The sequence below is a fragment of the Glycine soja genome, chromosome 18 (assembly GCF_004193775.1).
Source record: "Glycine soja cultivar W05 chromosome 18, ASM419377v2, whole genome shotgun sequence".
In the NCBI taxonomy this organism is placed as follows: domain Eukaryota; kingdom Viridiplantae; phylum Streptophyta; class Magnoliopsida; order Fabales; family Fabaceae; genus Glycine; species Glycine soja.
Window position 1 is genome coordinate 17,148,078 of NC_041019.1, and position 22,216 is coordinate 17,170,293.

The window sequence follows — 22,216 nt, forward strand, 5'->3', positions numbered from 1 at the left end:
GTGAGCATTCCTCAACATTTGATTTTCAAGTGCAGAGAGTTTGACGAATCAATATCTTGGTAAATGTTGCTGTGAAAATGTCATCATTCCCATAAAAGATCACCATGAATATTTTGACATAATGTTATACTTTTTTCTATTTTCATAAAGTAATCAACTTTAGTAATGTAAACCCCCATGTTTGACATGATAACAAATTTATAAATGTCATGATTTTCTTAATATTTGGCTGGAAGGCATAGGTGGGTTGAATATGCAGAGAAGACTAGATATAATGCCTCCCAAGTTCCACCAGAATGGCATGGTTGGCTCCACTTCATAATTGATCTCACAGGAGGTGAGGTAATTCTTTTCTTTTGTATTTACTTCCTTGGTAATGCCTTATAGTATGAAAATCTGAATGCCTGAGATAATAATAATAATAATAATAATAATAATAATAATGTAATGAAATGGTTGCAGCTTCTTTTACTGAAACCAAAAAGGTATGGTGCTGAACACAAAGAAAATTGGTCAGGAGAAGTTAAACAGTATATCTCAGGCCTCATTTGCACAAGTTTTTTTTTATAAGAAGCTCTATTTCGTTTTGCAGATTTTTTTTTAATTGAAAAGTTGTTTCAATTGTGAAATTAGGGATCCACAGGTTGAAGGAGAAATTGGGCTGATATTCACGAAGACAATGATATTTTGTAGCAACGGCTACATAATATTGTTAGACAATGACAAGAACTACTGTAAAATGGAGATTGAACTAAAGGCTCAAATGATTGTTAGAATTGAAATCATGGAAATGTGAAGCACCTCTGATGCTCAACTCAAGGACCATGTTAATAATGCCAACAAGCTTCAGGTGTACATTCAAACTTTTATATATGCATTAGGACTCCAAAGTCTGAGCTGATCTATCCCCATCGTTTGAAAGAAAATGATTCTTTTTTTTTCCATTTTTACTAGAAAGAACTACATAGTCTTAGACATTTAATTGTGTTTTCTTATGATAACAACTATGTAACATAGTTTGGTGTGTCAGATGCAATTGTTTTATTACTGATAACTAAATGAGACATTTATACTTAAAATATCTGTTTTAACTTACATTGTTTGTCAATTGTAAAACTTTTTTTAACTGGCTCTGCAGGAGCAACCTTGTAAAAGGGAGCACACAATTCAAACGTAGGTGCTGTTTTTTACATTTGTTTGGTTGAGGAATTGTTCGAGGTTGATGTAAACTTTCAAGTTGTTGTCTTTTATATTTGTGTTACTTGATTATCTTTGTCTTGCTTTTGATAAGCTGAAGTATTCTGCTAGGATAAGAAAGAAAGGATAGCTTAAGAAGACTACTGCAGTGAAAATGCTTTGGTGTCTTCGAACCCCCACTACTAAAAAAAAGGCTTTCTACATTGCTCAATTAATATCGGTTATTGCGAAAACCGATGTTAATGAAAGTGCAGAGGCATTTTTGTAAATAAATGGAGTTACTTAACATCGGTTTTAGAAAAACTGATGTTAACTACTTCATGTTAACATCGATTATTTAAATAACCGATGTTAACATGATGTTAAGATGAATATGTTAACATCGGTTTTGACAAAATCGATGTTAACTTCGGTTTTGACAAAACCGATGTTAACATCATAGATTTAACATCAGTTTTTTCAAAACCGATGTTAAGGAGTTGATCTTAACATCGGTTTTTTAAAAAACCAATGTTACCTAGTTGATGTTAACATCGATTTTCTAAAAACCAATGTTAACTATATTCAGTTAACATCGGGTATCCTTAAAAAACCGATGTTGTTATGTTTATAAGTTAAAACGTTGAAGAAATTTCACAACCCGCACACTTGAAAACCCTGCACTCGTTCTTCTCTTTCTCTTCCCGCTTGAAATCTGTCGGAAACCACTCGCTCGATACCCACATTGTCCCACATTGTTTTCAATACTGCCGGAAACCGCTCTCTCGAACCCACAGAACCCCCTATCGAAGAAAACTTAAAGAAAACCCTACACTGCTCTTGGAACTGTGGCTCAAAGAAAACCCTACATACACTCCTCCGCTAGGTACTAGGGTGCTGAAACAGTTGGTGTTAGTCACTTTTCCGCGAGGTACTAGGGTGTTGAAACACTCGTGGGTGATCAAAGCTCAAAGCTTTCTCTGCGAGGTACTAGGGTACTAGCTAGCTGCCTATAATTTGGCTTTTTGTTGCCAATAGTTGTGTATGTATTGGCCAGGTTCAGTTCCCATTTCAACTTACCTAACTTGAAACTTTTCGTTTATATTGGCCTTATTTTGTGCTACAATTATAGGATACAACTACTGATAAATTAATTGGTACAAGGAAAACTTCAAGTGTGCGCGGATTCTAATAGTTCCCATTGCCCCTCACTGTTTCGGTTCGAGGTAAGTTTGGTCATTTTGTGATTTTTAGTTTAGTATAGCATACATGTTAAATGTTGTCTCTGCTTTGTCACTGTTTGGGTATGATATATAAGTGTCTTTGTTGTCTCTCTTAAGTTCCCTTTTATGAAACTGTTGTTGTCAATACACCTTACTTGTATTGGGTAAGCTATGATAGTGAAATTTATATATAATAGACTTAAAAAATTATATTCTAAAACTATGGAAACTATGGATGTCCTAATTGGACTCCTTGTGGTTGCTATTGAATGATTCATAATCTCCAGCAATATCAATATTTGTCATCTCTTATCTGCCACCTTAATTATTGACCCATTTGTCATCTCTTGCAATAACCAAACATTGTACTATCAGTATTTGTCAAGCAGTTTCTCGAGTTGACAATATATCAAACGTGCTTAGGAAGAGTGAAGTAACATTGTCTTCTTAAAGGGTTCTTTTCTTATGGTAGCTGCTTCTCTCTATTGAGTAGAATGTATGAACTTCTTAAAGGCCAAAGTTTTGGAGACGTTATTTAGTAGATTAAATCACACTCACACTCCTTGAGGTTTAGTCAAAATTCTCTCAATACCTCTCATTTTTTCTACTCTTACACTATCCGTCTTAATTGTTTGAAAAAAACATTACACTTAACCCCCCCTAATTGTATTAAAAACATTACACTGCATACCCTTGTAAGAGATGTGGTTGTAAATATTAAAAAACATGAGTTGCATCATGAGTGCAATATCAAGAAATCATAAGGAGTGTCAGAATAATTTACGTTTCTACTATGAAAAGAAGATACTAGGGGGGAAATCTGGATTGAATTAATTTATTAGGATGTTAAATGCTACAACTAAAATATGATGTTTAAGTCATCTTTTCATCAATAAAAAGATAAATAATAAAAAAAACCAGTATCTTAATGTACCTTGTAAGCCGAACTAGGATAGAAAAAGTCCTCAGCACCAAAGGACATGTCAAGATTTCTCCTGCCACCAATGATCTCTAAAAGAAGCATTCCATAGCTGTAAACGCCAGCTTTTACAGTTATAGGGCGATTACTAACCCATTCTGGTGCCAAATAACCTCTAGTGCCTCTGACCATTGTGACCACATGAGAGTGCTCCCTTCCCATCAATTTGGCCAGCCCAAAATCAGATACTTTGGGACAAAAGTTTTCGTCTACCAATATATTTTCCGGTTTGATTTCACAATGTATTATCCGATCCCTACACTGCTCATGAAAGTATGCAATCCCTTGTGCAATAGCTATGGCTATATTTAAACGAGTTGTCCAATCTAACAATCTATCTCGACCTTGATATGAAGGGAAGATCCATTTATCCAAGGATCCTTTTTTCATGAACTCATAAACGAGAAGCCTGCAAAACAATATTTGTCAAAGGCAATTAAAACCATTAAAAATTGTGTATGTCTTATTAATCCTTAAACAGTCTTATGGGGAGCTAAAAGTAAATTCAAGCCTTCTTGATGACTAAATGCTAGTTCTTAGTCAACAAAACAATGAGAACTTTCCATATCCCTTTTAAAAGTTCTTTTTTTGTGAACATTGAAATACAATAATAAACTCAGCAAAACAATAAGAACTACCATGCTGAGAACAATAGGAATAATCACAGGCTTCTCCTTTGCACTTCCCATTCCATCGGAGGAGCTATTAGACCCTCCTGCTTGGCCATCTGAAGTCCATGATCCATTTGCTCTGAACTTTACAAACAAAGTTGAGCTAGTATCCTGAAAACCACCAAAACTAAAGCTCCTCAAGACCCAACAAAATGACCTCTCCTCATTTAGCCCATAAATAGAAGCCGCATAATCACAATCTGACAAGCAAGCATCCCCACATTTTGACACATTAGAAATATCACTATATTAGCTATTACTGAAAATTCAGAAAAATAGTAGTTGGTTTGCTGCACCGCTGAAATCCTAAACTGTGATGTTAGGTTTTCATGCTTGCCATTGCAATTTCCAACAAGAGATGAATTATCATAGCATTGGCCATCCCTACCAACTTTAGAAGTTCCTGGCAACCAAGTGCAAGTGGATTTTTGTTTTACTTCTGTCCAAATTACAAACTCCAACAATGTCAGATGGATTTGAAACTACAGCCCACTGTTGACATATTTAATAGATAAAAAATGTAAACAATCTCCTGTGCATAGAGGGAATGTTAAGGTTCAAATTTTGCACCATATTCAAAAAGCTAAGAGCCAGTTCTGCACCAGAAAATCAAATCTGAATATGTTAACTACCAAAATCTTCCAGAATCCTTGATCATTCAAATTTAAAATAAAAGGCAAACAATAGACTTGTTCTCAACACTAAATCTGCAAAAATAATAATCAATTTCCTGAGTACACTAAATGATATTATATCATAATGGCCAAATTAATACATATATAGTAATGTTAAAGTAAACAAATATAACAATAAAAATTAGAAATCCCAATTTTAATTAATGTACTGAACAAGATTCTCAACTGAAAGTTTACTACCCACATGCTAGTACTAATATACTAATATATTAAATATAAGAAAAAGTGGTCACAAACAATCACATAACTGACATAAGCCACTCTTGCTACCAATTAGGTCCCTGATGTTAACTATGTTAACTTAGATTCTACATATTCATTTTAATTTATTTGCAAGTATATAAGATAGCAATATAAAATATTGAGTCTGACAAACCAAGTCTCCCACCCAGATAGCAATATAAAATATTCAATCTACATTTAGTGGCCCCCTCAAATGCCAAAAGAAAAGAAACAGAGAAATAACCAGACAAAAAGAAACCATTATTATTATTATTATATAATAACTATTTGGATACAAGCTATAATAGTTTTTGGGAGCTTCTCTACTGGAAATATAAAACTTTTTTATAAAAAAAAACTCTTCTAGCCTTGTATCTAAACAAAAACAAACATATTCAAAATTGAAAATACCAGTTTAAAGGCTTTATAGGCTTAGGCTCCTAAATGAGCCAACATATATAACCACTAACAGAAGTGTTTCCATGCAATTACCAGCAAGAGAACTCAATCAGGAATAATAGAAAGAAAATGGTATGAATACTTGGAATTGCATAGAAGAAGTCAAATTACATTACGTGCATGAACCCTAAATGAAGTATATATAACGTGTGAAAAACGTACACTTCCTTATTGAAAAAGCTTTGACACCACAACTTCAATAAGAACTTTTCATGCTTCAATTCCCTCCTCATAAATGTGAATTCTCAGATGAACCACAACTGAGAAAAATAAGTTTAAAACTAAAAGAATAATGTTGTGAATGAACTGATTTGTAAAATACTGAAATTTGAACAAAAGCACAATACTTTATCAATAAGCCACTTTCACTGCTCTGGGTGGCATCATCCAAATCTTAAGCTGCTATTAATGTCATGCCACTTTCCTATTGAACAAAAACGATGATCATCAATGCATTAACCGTTGGAAAAATTCTTCTTTTTTTTAATGGGATAATTGGACACAGCTAGCATTTACCTTCAAAATTATTTTTCCTTGATCAACATTCATGCCTTCAATTGTTATCTATAGTATCTTAACATACTCAATTATGTACCTGCTCCTCTCCCCTTGCATTTGCTATGAAAATGATTGAGTTTATTGTCATCCATAACACTCAAATTATAGCAAATCACACTGACATTCAGTACCCTTCTCACAATCCACCAACCCCATAAATCAAAGAAATTAAACTTATTTGGATGTCTGTGTCTCACCGTAGTAATTCCCTAGTACCATTTCAAGCAAGATTCCCACACTCTTGTAGCCACTGTACATTAAAAGAACAAATTAATAGGTACATAGTAGCTTCTACATTCTACTACTCTGTCACATACGTTTCCTTCCTTGAGATCAATTATATTTTTGTATCAAATTTTCAAGAGACTGTATATATATGGTTTAGAGCTACCTTCCACACAAACATTTGTACCTTCCAAGATACCGCTTTTACCTACATCTTTTTGAAGAATTGAAGTTGATTTCATTGATATATCTTCCACCTGTTCCACTAGTTTCTGTTCCCATTGAAATAGAAGCCGCCTCCATCTCCATTTTGACTCCCATACTCCATCCACAACACTCTACCATCCTCCAGCTTTACTTCCTTATCTTCTGCTATATTGTATAGTAGTTCTTAAGTGTTATCCTAGGTGTATGGAAATAAACAAAGAAAATGCAGGACACAACTAGCAAGAAGAACATATGTATAACTTTATGGTGCGATCAAGAGATGCACTGGAAAAGGGAGAACCAATTAACTTTGCATATAGAGACATAAATAAAAGTTAAAGATAGACAACACCTGGTGTTGTAATATTGTAAATGAGGGGTCTGTTTTTCTCTGTCGTCTGTAAAAGTTTTGTCTAGTCTGCAGAGTAGAATTTAATATTAAAAGGAAGGACACTAGCTAGGGCTGGTTAGGAATTGGAAGAAAAATTGCAAACAGACAAACAAAAAAAGAGAAAATGCAACACCTTTGAGCAAGCTCAACGACAGTGGGTTTAGCAACAGTCTTGGGCTTGGGTTTTTGTTCAATGGAAGTCTCACTTTTTGTGCCATCATAATCCAGAGATTGCCTTGAAGGCCAAGACCCATGAGGGTCAGTTGGTTCGTTCCCTAGGGAGCATTCTGAATCCTTCTCCAATGGAAAATCAGAATCAATGATGGGAGGGACACTTGGAGTACCCAATCCAATGGTGTCATCATCAGGGCAATTCACATTGAGAAGGTGAGCTTGCTTTTGAAGATGAATAGGAGCAACGGCAGCTGGAGTGAGGTTCCTTTGAACACATTTATTAAAACCCATTTCTCTATCTATGAACCTTCAAACAGAGTTGGGAACCTGAATGGTTAGGTTTTGATTGGCCAAACCTGTCTTGAGAAATCCTCCGTGGCCTTGGCATCCAAACAATTCTTCCTCGTCATAGTTATGTGGTATTGGTGAGTCCGAGAAATCAAGGTTGTAGGGAGCAGAGACTTCATCATTGGAGAAATTGGCAACCTCCATGCTTTCCTAACTGTCATCGTGATCTGCAAAGGCGAAAAGAAGAAAATTATGAGAATGAGAATGTGAGTGAGGAATGTAGAGTTGAAGAAGGTGTGAAAAGAGGAGAAAGAGAGAGACTCGAGGAGAATGTTGACATGAATGAGGACGCGAGTGTAGAGATAAGGTTTGTGACTATAAAGACGAGTTTATGAGAGATAGATAGAGAGGGATACAAATAGAGTTTTGAAGCATTCGACAACAGTTATATAAATGACCGTCATTGACACTACCTTCTAAGATGGTCTTTATAGAATCGTCGTTGTTGAAGTTGATTATATTACAAAATTGCCACCGCACACACATTCTAAGATGGTCATTAAGAACCATCGTCGTTTTGCTATCGTAGAATGTAGTTTTTTTTTTGTCTATGCATTGCCTTTGTGTTTCATTCCAAATCTATACAAGTAATTAGTAATTGTCAATTTATTCATTGAGCACCCCATTTCTATGTTTGTATGAGTCGTTACAATTTGTGTATAACAAAATAATAGGAGTTGGTTGATTTATTTCTCTAATTCTCTACTTCAGTCCTTAATCATCGAGTTTGTAATCACATGGTATGTTTATATGCCATTGTTACACTTAAATGCTTGTTGTTTTGTTTTATTTTTCGTTATATTTTTCTCACTTTTTACCATTAGGCTTATACAATTAAATGCAAACATAACTTGGTTTACCTTTTTTTTACTTTAATTAGTCTTCAATCTTTAACAATTGGTTTTCGTTGTAGGTACAAGTTTTTTATGCACACTTACCAAGTTAAGTCATGTTTCTCAAGCATTGTACTTGAGTCAACAGTTATGTATAATATAGAACTGCCCTAATCGCACTCGTTGTTGTCATTAGTCACCATCTTACGAGGTATGTATTTGATTGTCCCACACCTGTCGTTATTACATGCTTCTTGATATATCACTATTGTTTTACTTAAGCAGTTATGTGCATTGCGAGTGAACCTTAGTTTCCCATTTGAGACTCAATACAATGATTAATATGGACAGTTTGCATTAATCAATGTATTGAATTTGGAATTATCCGTTTGGACAGTTTAGGAAGACTCATTTTTTATAGTTGATTCCTACGTATTGGTTAATTGTCTTTTGTTAAAGTTGATAAAATTTCGATGTACTTCATTTCAATTTGTTCTCCATGTCCATACTTGAATGTGGTGGATGATCAAATGCCACCACTTTCATGTCGTGTACTTGGAGACCAATGCGCAATGCTGCCAAAATTTCGTTAAATTTAACAAAAGACAATTAACATATACATACCAATCAACTATAAAAAAAATGTCTTCCTGAATGGGATAGAGCCACACCTTTAATGAAAAAACTGAGGTTTTCATGCATGTCAGATAACTTAAAGAAGTGTCACAGCAAATGGGAAACATAGATCGAAGTTGGATGAAAATATCATGCATTACTGAAGAGTATGAGAATGGCGTTGAACAATTCCTGTAATTTACTAAACCTAATGCACCACCTTTGCGTGGAAAATTTTTCTGTGCATGTGTTAATTGTGCAAATGGGATACATCAATCATTAAATGACATAAGGTCACATCTTATATGTCACGGGATCATTCCTAATTACACAAAATGGATATGGCACGGGGAATTGCCAGATAGGCCAACATCCTCTCACACTGAGCCAATTAATGTAGACATGGGACATCATATAGAAGACATGATTCACGATCTTTGGCAACATGATTTTCACCAAGCACATGCACCTTTGTATGAAAAAATAGAAAATGATTCAAAGAGGGCTCTATATTTGGGGTGCACAGCTTTCACAAGGTTGTCAGCGGTGTTAGCTTTGGTCAACTGGCACGATTTGGGTGGAGTGACAAGAGCTTCACTGAATTGATTATGTTTTGAAAAAGATGCTTCATGAATATAACATGTTGCCGAAGAATCACTACTAGGCAAAAAAGATTTTATGTCCAGTGGAAATGGAGTACTAAAAAATCCATGCATGCCCTAATGACTTCATATTGTACATAAATCTGTTTGCAAAAATGCATAAGTGATGGATTGTTGCGACATCCAGCTGATTCTCCGTAATGGAAGACAATCAATCGTTTGTATCCAGATTTTAGGGCCGAGGCAAGAAACCTAAGGCTTGGTCTTGCTTCTGACGGAAAGAATCCTTTTGGTAACCTAGCCAATAACCACAGTTCGTGGCCTGTTTTGTTGACGATTTACAACCTGCCTCCTTGGTTATGCATCAAGCAAAAGTACATAATGTTTTGTATGATGATAGCAGGTCCAAGGCAGCTAGGGAATGATATTGATGTGTATCTCACTCCTTTGATTGAAGACTTGAGAAAATTATGGGAAGACGGGTATCTGCAGCAGACCTTCAGCAGACCAAGGAGGTAGTAGACCTTTAAGTTGCATGCAATGGTTTTCTGTACCATTAATGATTTTCCAGCATATGGGAATTTTAGTGGGTATAGTGTCAAAGGACATCATGCATGTCCTATCTGTGAGAAAAATACAAGCTTCATCTAACTGAAACATGGAAAGAAGACAGTATATACCAGGCACCAAAGATTTCTCAAACCTTATCACTCGTATCAGTGATTAAAGAAAGCTTTTAATAGGAGTCAGGAAAATGAAAGTGCACTAAAACCATTAGCTAGAAAAGAAGTTTATGATCGGGTCAACGACATCGTAATTATCTTTAGGAAGACCCAAAAGAAGCCATCATATGAGCCAAACATATGGAAGAAAAGGTTAATACTCTTTGATCTTCCATACTAGTTTGATCTTGATGTTAGACATTGTATAGATGTGATGCATGTGGAGAAAAATGTCTATGATAGTTTAATTGACACTCTTCTTAACAATAAAGGCAAGACAATGGATGGTTTATAGTGTCGTCAAGACCTGGTTGAAATGGGTATACGAGAGCAGTTGCATCTGGTATCACATGATCGATGAGCATATCTACCACCAACATGTCATACAATGTCAACAACATAGAAGAGAAGTTTTTGTCAATGTCTATGGAGTCTAAAAGTCCCACAAGGATACTCTTCAAATATTAAGAGCCTTGTATCCGTCAATAATTTGAAATTGGTTGGCTTGAAATCTCATAATTGTCATGTGTTAATGCAACAAATATTGCCCATAGCCATTCGTGATATCTTGCCTGACAAAGTTAGGGTAGCCATAACTCGTTTATGCTTTGTTTTTAATGTTATTTGTAGCAAAGTTATTGACCCTCAACAATTGGATGATTTGGAGAATGTGACTTCCATTGTCCTTTGTCAAATGGAGATGTATTTTCCTCCATCAATTTTTGACATAATGGTTCTCTCGTGAGGGATATCCGATTGTGTGGTCCTATTTTTTTACAGTGGATGTATTCAGTTGAGCAGTACACGAAGGTTTTAAAGGGTTATACCAAGAATCAATAACACCTAGAAGCTTCTATTGTTGAAAGGTACATTGTTGAAGAATGTATTGAGTTTTGCTCCCATTACATTGAAATAGTTAAATCTGTCGGGCTTCCTGAAACTTGTCATGACCGGACACGGGGATGTAAGGGTACACGAGGATACAATGTTGTTACAATGACTCGACAAAAGGTCTTACAAGTGCATCTATATGTATTAAAAAACATAACAGAGGTGTTTCCATACATAGAGACTCACAAAAAAAATGTTAGTGTTAGTCACCCAAAAATGAACATGATGAGGGTGTTGCAAGAGCACAATAAAACTCAATACATGTAGAACATTGGGGTTAGTGTTCATGCTAATTCAGATCACTTTTGTAGTGCATCAGGCAATAATCTGATTCGAGCTTCCGTGCCTTACTTTGGAGTCATTCAACAAATTTGGGAACTTGATTACAATGAATTTAAAGTGCCTATATTTAAGTGTAAGTGGATCAATGCGAATATCGGTGTGCATCAAGATCAACTGGGATTTACTTTAGTTGACCTTAATAAGGTAGCTTACATGGACGAACCTTTCATTATGGCAGAACAAGCCAAACAAGTATTTTATGTCGAAGATCCATGTGGTTCAAGATTGTCAGTGGTTCTACAAGGAAGAGCAAGTGGTATCAGTCACCAAAATGACAATTCAACACTTGACATTTGTGAGACACATACTTTTTGCAAATGAATGTCTTCTATAAATGAACACAACGACGTGGATGATTGTACATGCAACCCGTACCGATCATGATGAAGGGTTATAGGAGAACATTCCTACGTAACTGCATCGTATGAAAGTAATGTATACCATATTGCATTATTTGTAACCTATTTTTTTAATGTCGATATTGAAGTAGCTCCATGTGGAGCTTGTAGGCCTTAGATCTTTATCATCAATGGAGTCCTTTGCTTCTTGAAGTTCAATGGCAGCAGAATGGAGAAGAATGAAAGATGATTGGAGATGTCACTTCAAGGAAAAGATGAGTCAAGAACAAGCTCACCACCATAGGAAGCCATGGATAAGAGCTTGAAGATAGAAGAAGATGAGTGGAGGGAGAAGGAGAGAAGCAGTACAAAATTTTATGCCTCAAATGAGGTCTGAACTTTGAAGTGTAATTCTCAAATAATGAAAAAATGCACACACAAGGCCTCTATTTATAGCCCTTAGTGTCACACAAAATAAGAGGAAAATTTGAATTTCTATTCAAATTTCACTTGAATTTGAATTTGAATTTGTGGAGCCAAATTTGGAGCCAAAATTTCACTAATTATGATAAATGAATTTTAGCTATGGTTCAGCCACTAATCCAAGATCATGTCCAAGATTCTCCACTAAGTGTGCTTAGGTGTCATGAGGCATGTAAAGCATGAAGGACATGCACAAAGTGTGACTATATGATGTGGCAATGAGGTGTAGCAAGCAAATGCTCACCTCCCCTTTAGGAAGGTCCAAAATTTAATTGGATTGGGCTTCTCCCAATTCAATTAAACTCCTCTCCCAACAAATACACAAATCAAATAGTGCACTTAATGCATGTGAAATTACAAAACTATCTCTAAGACAAAAACTAGTCTAGGTGTCCTAAAATACAAGGGCTGAAAAATCCTACACTACTAGGGTACCCTCCCTACACTATGGAGCCCAAAATGCAAGGTTCAAAAATAATGAAACCCTAATCTAATATGTACAAAGATAAGTGGGCTCATACTTATCCCATGGGCCCGAAATCTACCCTAAGGCTCATGAGAACCCTAGGGTCTTCTCTTGCATCTCTGGTTCAATCTTCTTGGAGTCTTCTATCCAATGCTCTTGGGGGTAGGATTGCATCAAATATTTTATAATTTCTTACGTATATCTATTTGTAATCGATTTACATTAATGAATTTTTTAATTTGCACAGGTCATGGGATCACCGCCTAGCTCCCCTCCATATTCAGATGGTCATTCACAGGTTGCGTCTAAGAGAAGTAGACAATCCACATGACTCAGAAGATTGACTAAGAACCTTAGATTTTCCTAGACCAGTGGTTATCATCGATCCTGCAACTGGGAGAGGATCAGTCCCACATAAAGAAAAGTTCCACAAATATCCAGGGGTAGTAGCTCGAGGAAAGATTCCAATTGTACATAGCAATTGGATAGATGTACCGGAATCTCTAAAGGAGCTAGTATGGGATGAAATCTTGGTAAGTACAGTTAATGAGGATGTGTATTTAATTTTTTATTTTTTATGAAAAGTTAAAAATTTTGACATCCAAATTTCTTATGCATGCCAAATTTGATATCCCAAAAGTAGCAAATGCCAAGAAGAAGGTCATGTCAACAATAGCCACTAGATGGAGGCAATTTAAGTCTTAGTTGACCACCTAATTTGTGTATGCTAACAATAAGGGACAAGATAAAGAGGATCCTTCCGTAAAATATGGTATAGATCCACAAACTTGGGAGGAATTTGCTGCAACTCGGAAGACACCTAATTGGCAGGTTAAATATGGATGTCTTTAACTATTATTTTCAATTTAATTATATGATTTCATTTTAATTAATTTGATGGAAATTATATATTATGCATGACAGGGAATTAGGAAAAGATCACAAGAAATTAAAAAACACAATGACTACCCCCATTTATTGTCTCGTAGTTGATATTATTTGCTTGAAAATAAGTTGTTAGACGAAAAAATTAAGAAAAGACATCATGAGGCAATGCTGACTAAGAATACGCCACAAATTGACAACCCCTCATCTTCCATCTAAAGACATGTTAAGTGGAATTTGGCCCACACAAAGCGATATGGGCAGATGACATCTCAAGCAACACATGAAATATTTGATAAAATTATGAATGCATCTTTCATATTTTATCTGACTAATTTTTTATTTAAAAAAAAAACAACGGTGTCATTGTGAGTTTATACTTGATATAGGACTTGTTAGAAGAACAGATGACACAAGGATCCTTTGTTCCCCAAGGTCGTGACAACATACTGAACACTGCCATTGGGTGACCGGAGCATGGAAGTCGTGTTCGTGCAGTGGGATCTGGTGTGACAATATCTCAATACTATGGAAGGGAATCACGTGGCTCAAGCACCTCCTCCACATTCATCAACCAACAATAGTTGGCTGAGATAATTGGAAGTCTTAAGTAAGAGTGGACTAATGAGATTATAGTAAACCTTAAGGAAGAAACGAGGAATGAAATTGAAGAAGAAAACAAGCGAACTATAGAGAAAATGAAACAAGAGTTGAATGAGGCCATCAAAATAGAGTTGTCTGAGAGGGGATCACCGTACACACCCTCGATTGATGTGGATATGTAGGTATTAAGTGCACGTATCAGCACAAAGGGTAGCAATGCTAAAAATGCTGACAATGCATTAGGGGAAGAACATGATGCTAATGTGATACTGACTATGGGGTTGTATATGCAAGGTGATAATTATACGTGCTTGGAGGCCTTAGGAAACATATATGATGGGGAGTCTACCATACACAACATGGCTTATGCAGATGATGTGGTAAGGGTCAGTGTTCAGAAAATTTATGATGATGACGCTAAAGTCTCGTTTTTTATGTAAAAAACTCAATATGTCAGGTAGGCCCTTGACACATTCATTGCATGGCTGACAAATCTTGTCAAAATTGTATCACATGAGGTAATTTTTATTTTGTTTAACATGTATTAAGACAATCGTAGATTGATATAAATTATTTACTAACATTACTTTAATTCTTCTTTTCATTCTTCATATAGGATTCACATGTTACTCCTAAGAAAGTGGCTAAACATGTTCAAATGTCGAATGATGTTGGTGCAGAGGATCTATTGCGTCAGTTGATTAGGACCCTGTATGACATTTATGACAAGCATGTTGAGTTTTGTTGTGGGATGGGAGTAAATTTGGGATTCCAAATTCAGATGCATCATTCTTAACATATTCTAATGTAAATGAAATAATATCAGGTGACAAATGTCTGAACATAGCTATACTGTAGTTGTGGAGGATGTAAGTACATTCTATATGATTGACTATTAATTAATATTGGTTATAACATACATGATTTTCAATTTTTCATTTCAAATGATCAAAATAGGTTTATGGATGAGTGGAGTTTGACCTTGGGTCATGGTTCATATGGATTCCTTGAGCCTCAGTCCATACACAATGCAAAGGACAGACATGCTGAATGTCAACATTACATTGAAACATGGGTTAAGGAATCCCAACGAGAAGTCTACCTAGGAGCTTACTTGAATCAGTAAGTAAAATTTATCAAATGCATGTATAGAATGTTTGTATTTTACATACCTAATTATTTTCAAATCTAGGGCCCATTGGTAGTTGGTTGTTTTGTGTCCTATGAAGGATGTTGTCATTTGGTTATGTTTGTTGCGTAAGAAGCCTGATATTCATATCAAAGTTTTAGTTAACAAGTTAAGTATTATATCATAAGTCATTTAATATATTCTAAACATTGACACATTAATATTTTTGTTCTCGTTTACACGTTGATGTTTCTTATTAAGCAATGCAATGAAGACATTAAAGAGTAGTTTGGATGGTCATATTGATAAAGTTGCAACACAGTGGATTGAAATAAAGGTTAGTCATATAATGAATGTTTATTTCCAACTAGTGATGTTTGGTATGTTCGTAATTGTCTTATTCAATCATTTTTTATATTGAATGTAGAGTCGTGTTCAAACCGGTGGGTATGAGTGTGGCTATTATGTCATGTATTGGATGTGGAACATAGTAAGCGGGGGGTTGAAGAATGATTGGAGCATGTTATATTTACTTTTAAGAAAAAATTAATTGTTGACTATCACTTTTTATTCATTTCACATATAGGTCACTAATTTCTATACTTTAAATTTTGTAGTGGTTTTGGTGATGGCACGCCATTATACATCGAGACCATCACAACAATTCACAAGAAATGAGCAACATATTTTTTAAAAGTTAAAAACATTTGATGTACATACCTTTAGATGAGATAGGAAGAACCACTGTGGTGTATTCGATGTTTAACGTACTTGTTATAAACAAGTTTATACAATTATTGGCAATCATTTGAGAATTAATATACATATTTCTTTATTTCATTTTCTCTGCAACAAAGCCCTTGGACAATGCATTGCTATCGCAATTGGTAGGTGCGTCAATAGGATCAATTATTTTTGTGCGACCAAATTACCCATTTTGTAGGTCATTGTGTAGCTGAGATTGTCGATAGTGTTGATGAAAGCCCAATTGACATCAACAAATATGACGTTCCACAACTACATTCATGTATGTTCATATGAATTTGTTATTTATAATTTGCATTTATTACCAATTTTTGAACTAATTAATGCTATAAATTATATCTTAACATGCATGTCCTTGTTTCGTCAAAATTACTAATGTGCTGGATGGATGGAGCATTGTCTACGTGTTTCTAAGTTCAGCAAGTGCCTCATTATTGAAAAGAGGTATATGTCATCCAATTTGAAACACAATGCTTTGATAGGAGTTGTACACTCAGAATGCCTTTGAAGTTTTAGAATATCCAAGAACTATCCCCTAGTCACTTTTCGAGTGAAATTTTCCCTGACTATCCTTTGTGTTAAGAATGAAACTCTTGCACCCAAAAGGATGAAAATATGATATGTTGGGTTTTCGTCCCTTCCACAATTCACAAGGAATATTTTTCAAGATGAGTCTTATATAAATTTTATTTTGAAGATAGCATCCAGTATTCACTATTTTAGCCTAGAAGTGCTTAGGGAATGAGTTATCATTTAGCATGATTCTAGCCATCTATTGGAGAGATTTGTTCTTTCTTTCAACTACTCCATTTTGTTGAGGAGTTCTTGGTCCTCACAAATTAATCGTAACCTTTCATTTTCAAACTCATCCCCATGGTCACTTTTGATTGAAGTAATGCATACTCCTTCTTCATTTTGAACTCACTTACAAAATTTAAAGAAGACATCAAAAGATTCATCCTTGTGGTTTAGAAACATAACCCATGTCCATCTAGAGTAATTGTCCACTATTAAAAGTCCATACCTCTTACCACTGGTGGACACAGTTCTAGTAGGACTAAGCAAATCAAGATGTAATAGCTAGAGAGGTCTAGAGGTGGAAACTATGTTTTTACTGGTAAAAGAGTTTTTAATATATTTCCCCTATTTAATTGCCTCACAAAGTAAATAATCTCTATATGACATACTTGGTAAACCTCTTATGAGGTTATTTTTCTGCAATTTGGAGATTAACCTCCAACTTGCATGGCCATGTTTTCTATTGCATAGCTAGTGATTTTCTCTGATAGACAATATGACACCTTTTTGATTTGAGAGTTCCCCTAGTTTTATCTTGTAAAGGTTGGCTTTTCTCTTTGTAGAGAATAAGGGAGACCCATCCTCACACTGAACAACATACTCATCCATTATCACATAATTGACTTATGCTCAGAAGATTATGATTAAGACCTTTAACAAACAAAATGTTATCAATAAAGGGATATAGGTAAATACCAATCTTACCCACGCCAATTATTCTGCCTTTTTGATTCTATCCGAAAATGATTGTTCCTCCACGATCTGGAGTCAGGTATTGGAACATTGACTTTTCTGTCATCATGTGTCACGAGCAGCCATTGTCCAGGTACCATGACAGGCGTTTGTTTTCTGCTATCAAGGATATTTGTAACAGGAAAAATTCTTTTCTTAGGTACCCAAATCTTTTTGGGCCTTTTTGTGTTAGTGATGACGGAGTTGGGTGAACCCTTTTTAGGACAATCCCTGCATCTAGGCATCATGTGTCTAGTTTTTCCACAGAAATAACATACAATTGTATCTTAATCATGAACATATACATTCCCTTCATATCCATTTCCATATTTGTCAGTAGAACTTCTACAGTAGTCTTTAAGGTTCTTATTTCCTCATGAAGTTTTACAATATCTTGAGGTTGGATATTAAGTTCTTGATGCTTCAAAAGCTCATTTTTCAAAAAACTTGCAGATTTCTTATGTTCTTAACATTCCACCCAAAGGTTGTGTTTACTCACTTTGAGTTCATCATAATCTTTATATGCTTGTTCACATTCTCTTCAGAGACCATATCCTTCTTTCTTTTTATCATTGTGAAGTTCATTAAGCTCCTTCAGATCCTTTTGAAGATCTTTCAGTTTGTTTTCCAACTCCTGGAAGTTCTTAAAAGGGTAGCTTTTTCGCTAGCATTTCTCTCAATCTCAGTGCATAACCTAGACTCTTTTTCTTTAAGAGTTTCTCAAGCCTTACATGCTTGAGCAAATTCGTCTAGTGAACCATCTACTTGATCTTGAAGGGTTTTCTCAAGCTTTAAAGGATCTTTGGATATATTTTTGAAATCTTTTCGTAGGTTTTGATAAGCTTTTGAGAGAATTGATGAATTAGATAAAAGTTCATAATAAGCTTTTCCAAGAGACTTTGGGTCATTGAAATTTACCTCATTGTCCTGGTCTGATTCAAATCCTTCAGACGATGTGTTTTCCATCATGCATATATTTGCTTCTTCAGCATCTTCATTAGATGAGGTGTCATCCAAATCATCCCATGTGCTCATAAGCCCCTTCTTTTCTTTAGTCTTAAAAGAATTTGTTCTTATCTTGACTTTTCTCCTAATTTGGACATTCCAACGTGAAGTGTCCAAACTTTTTTTACTCATAGCAGACTATGGAAATTTTTTCTTTGTCCTCTTTGTCTCGTGTCATTCTTCTCGAAGAGCTTCTCCACTTAGACCCATCATAACTGCGAAATCTGAGCTAATTTGATAGTCAATTTTGGCTAATCAATGGGTGTAATTTCTATATTTTATAACTGTTTTTAAGAAAATAATGAAGAAATTAACATCTTTGTAATTTTTTATTAGCAGAATTCAAGAGAAGAAGATTTCAAGTGTTTTATGGGATAAATCGATGCAAAAACTAGAAGAAAAGTTGGAAGAATGGGATAGTTCACTTAGGGCGCGCCTGCAGGCTTAGCACAATACAGGCTTAGCACACAATGCATGCTTAGCACGCAGGAAGCCCATGACAAAGCCAAAATGCATTCTTAGCACGAAAACTCGCACTAAGCGTGAAGTCGACATGAAAATTAAGCTACCCGGAGCCTATATAAGGAGGTGGAAGCAGAAGAAAAACACACCGAGTCTCAGAGCTATCCAAAACCTGAGCCTATCCCTTAGGGGAAACCCCTCTCTCTTTTAGCCATTCCCCCTTTTGTTATTTATCTCTGCAAAGAAATTTGGGGGAGAAAGATAAATAAACAAGACCTTTCGTGCAGGAAACCAAAGATAGGATAATTCAATAGATGCGGGTGGAAACAGGGATTTCATTGATTAGAGAAAATCTACTACAATACATTATAAGTAGTTTTGGCATGTTAGGCCCCAACATCATAGCATTGCGATTTCATCGTGTTGCATTAAATTGTTGTTTATTTGTCCTGTTATCTTTTTGTTTGCCTTACTCTAAATTTTACACTTACAATTCTTTATCTCTTTCTTCTTCTATTTCTTCTCATTGCTTATAAATTGGGTTTGGATCAATCTAAGTACAAACAAAGTCCTTGTGGATTCGACACTTGGACTTCCAAGTACTTTACTGCTTGTGACAAATTGGTGCACTTGATAACGAGTTAACAAGTTTTTGGCGCCGTTGTCGGGGACTTTGGTGTTCATACTTGGTTGTTTGCATATCCCAATTCGAGAGCAATTATTGTTTATTCTTTAATTTTTCTGTTTTATCTTTTAGTTTTTTATTTAATTTTTAAAAAATCTTTATTTACTCTTATATTACTTAGTTTTTTTTAAAAAAGAAAAAAATTAGTTTTAGTTTTAATTTTTTTTGTGATAACCTGCACGATAGTTGTTTCTTTTGTGTATGTGAGGAAACAATCTTGTTCCTTTGGATCTAGAAATTGAAGCAACCTACAGAAGAAACAACACTACAAGAAAAAAGAGATAGCAACAAGAGGTGCAGATTAATCAAAGAGAGAGAGGACTTTCATCATCCGAATTATCCTCTCCTTTGACTAGTCCACATCCCTTCCTTGAAGAACGCATAATTGCAGAAGACCATCTACAGAGGATGACGCTAGAGGACTACTCTAGCTCTGCTACACCTTAATACTTCACCAGCATAGCCAGACCGGACGTGCAATCGGCCAACATCTCATATCCACATTCCCTCATCCAGCTAATCCAGGGGAATTTGTTTCACGACCTACTGAGTTAAGATCCGTACGCACATCTGGCCACATACATCGAGATTTGCAACATGGTGAAGATAGTAGGAGTGCCAGAAGATGCCATCCGCCTTAATCTATTTTCTTTCTCTTTGGCTGGTGAAGCAAAAAGATGGCTTCAGTCATTCAAGGGGAATAACTTGCAAACATGGGACGAGATGGTGGAGAAGTTCTTGAAGAAGTACTTTCTAGAGTCCAAGACTATTGAGGGTAAGGTGGAAATCTCATCCTTCCATCAACACCCTGATGAATCGCTGAGTGAAGCACTTGACCGCTTCCATGGATTACTCCGGAAGACTCCTACACATGGGTTCAGCAAGCCATTCCAACTCAACATCTTAATTGATGGCTTGTGACCCCATTCTAAGCAGCTCCTAGATGCCTCTATCGGTGGAAAGATCAAGTTGAAGACTCTAGAAGAAGCCATGGAGCAGATAAAGAATATGGCAGCCAGTGATCATGTCATTCTCTGTGATCAAGCCTACACGCCTACAAAGAAAAGCCTTCTTGAGCTCACTTCTCAAGATGCTATGTTGGCTCAAAACAAGCTCCTGGCCAACACCTTAGAGACCCTCACAACAACTCTAAGTAATCTCCCTCAACAGCTGCATGCAGTGCAACCTCCTCCATCTTTAGTCATGCACATTGGGAGATGCAACATCTATGGTGGCACTCACGAGTCAAGTTCATGCATGGTCCAAGACAACACATCCAATGAAGTTAACTACATGGGTAGTCAGAATCATCAAGGAGGACCACCAGGATTCTATCAGAGAGGTAATTTTTCGCAACGCCAGGGTTGGAGATCCTATCTAGGGAATAATTTCAACCAAGGAGGTCCATCTCATCAACCTCCTAGCCAAGAGCCTAACTGATAGGAGGAAACCACTAAGTTGGAGTAATTGCTAGTATAGTTTATGCAAAGGACCGAATCACATCAGAAGAGTACCGATGCAGCAATCAGGAATCTGGAGGTACAGATGGGCCAACTAGCTAAGCAAATTGCTGAAAGGCCCACTGGAACCTTTGGGGCCAATAATGAGAGAAAGAATTTCTTCTTATCTTGACTTTTCTCCAAATTTGGACATTCCAATGTGAAGTGTCTAGACTTTTTACACTCATAGCAGACTATGGAAATTTTGTCTTTGTCCTTCTTGTCCCATGTCATTCTTCTTGAAGAGCTTCTCCACTTAGACCCATGATAACTGCGAAAACCGAGCTAATTTGATAGCCAATTTTGACTAATAAATGGTTGTAATTTCTTTACTCTATTATTGTTTTTAAGGAAATAATGAAGAAATTAACATCTTTGCAATTTTTTATTAGCATAATTTAAAAGAAGAAGATTTCAGGTGCTTTAGAGGAAAAATTGTTGCAAAAACTGGAAGAAAAGTTGGAAGAATTGGATAGCTTTCTTAGCACGCGCTACAGGCTTAGCACGATACAAGCTTAGTGCACGTTGTAGGCTTAGTGTGCCTTAGGCTTAGCGTATGCTGTAGGCGGCTTAGCGCACGATGCATGCTTAGCGTGCACTGCAGGTTTAGTGCATAGAAAGCCTATAACGAAGCCCAAATGCGCGCTTAGCGGGAAGTCAACATAAAAATTAAGCTACCTAGAGCCTATATAAGGAGGAGGAAGCATAACAAAAAACACACTGAGTCTTAGAGCTATCCAAAGCCTGGGCCTATCCCTTAGGGGAAACCTCTCTCTCTTTTAGCCATTCCCCCTTTTTATTGTTATTAGTCATCCAACCCTTTCTTTCATTAGCCCCTGAAGTGTAAAGCCTCTCATGGCTAGGAGAGGCTAAACCCCTTTTGTTGGGAGCCTAGAGGCCAAACTCTTGTATTGTAATTCTTCCCTATTATCTATTTAATGCATCTTTGTTTCTATTATTCTTCTCTATAATTTTCTGTTATTATGCCCTAGTCAACCATATAATGTTAAGAGGGTAATGCATTGAAAAATGG

General features: G+C 35.9%; 2 protein-coding genes and 1 long non-coding RNA gene across 21 annotated transcripts; 2 read left to right on the forward strand and 1 right to left on the reverse strand.

Moving 5' to 3' along the window:
* Positions 1–225: 225 nt before the first annotated feature.
* On the forward strand, positions 226–796 carry LOC114397019 (the record flags this gene model as incomplete). The annotated part of the gene is made up of 3 exons (XM_028359156.1): positions 226–342; positions 463–530; positions 634–796. Coding segments are annotated over 3 exons (348 nt in total), but the record flags the coding sequence as incomplete, so codon positions are not given.
* Positions 797–1,715: 919 nt separating this feature from the next.
* LOC114394993 lies at positions 1,716–16,051 on the forward strand. 5 transcript variants are annotated; one of them, XR_003662908.1, is made up of 10 exons: positions 1,716–2,402; positions 8,242–8,372; positions 12,868–13,153; positions 13,261–13,451; positions 13,895–14,488; positions 14,566–14,626; positions 14,725–14,977; positions 15,066–15,230; positions 15,499–15,574; positions 15,855–16,051. It is a non-coding gene; the product is annotated as an uncharacterized LOC114394993 (long non-coding RNA). The 5 variants fall into 5 exon arrangements; XR_003662909.1 differs by having other exon boundaries at positions 13,895–14,290; positions 14,403–14,626; XR_003662907.1 differs by having other exon boundaries at positions 13,895–14,626.
* LOC114394992 lies at positions 3,208–7,718 on the reverse strand. 15 transcript variants are annotated; one of them, XR_003662905.1, is made up of 6 exons: positions 7,590–7,718; positions 6,940–7,495; positions 6,421–6,833; positions 6,181–6,233; positions 4,017–6,043; positions 3,208–3,787 (listed from the first exon to the last, which is right to left on the reverse strand). XR_003662905.1 is itself a non-coding variant. In XM_028356676.1 (6 exons), the coding sequence occupies exons 2-5, from the start codon at positions 7,470–7,472 to the stop codon at positions 6,571–6,573; spliced, it is 501 nt and encodes a 166-aa protein (XP_028212477.1). In that variant the 5' UTR covers positions 7,473–7,495; positions 7,590–7,718; the 3' UTR covers positions 3,208–3,787; positions 4,017–6,570. The 15 variants fall into 15 exon arrangements, 1 of the variants encoding a protein (XP_028212477.1); XR_003662904.1 differs by having other exon boundaries at positions 6,396–6,833; XR_003662903.1 differs by having other exon boundaries at positions 6,375–6,833.
* Positions 16,052–22,216: the final 6,165 nt, after the last annotated feature.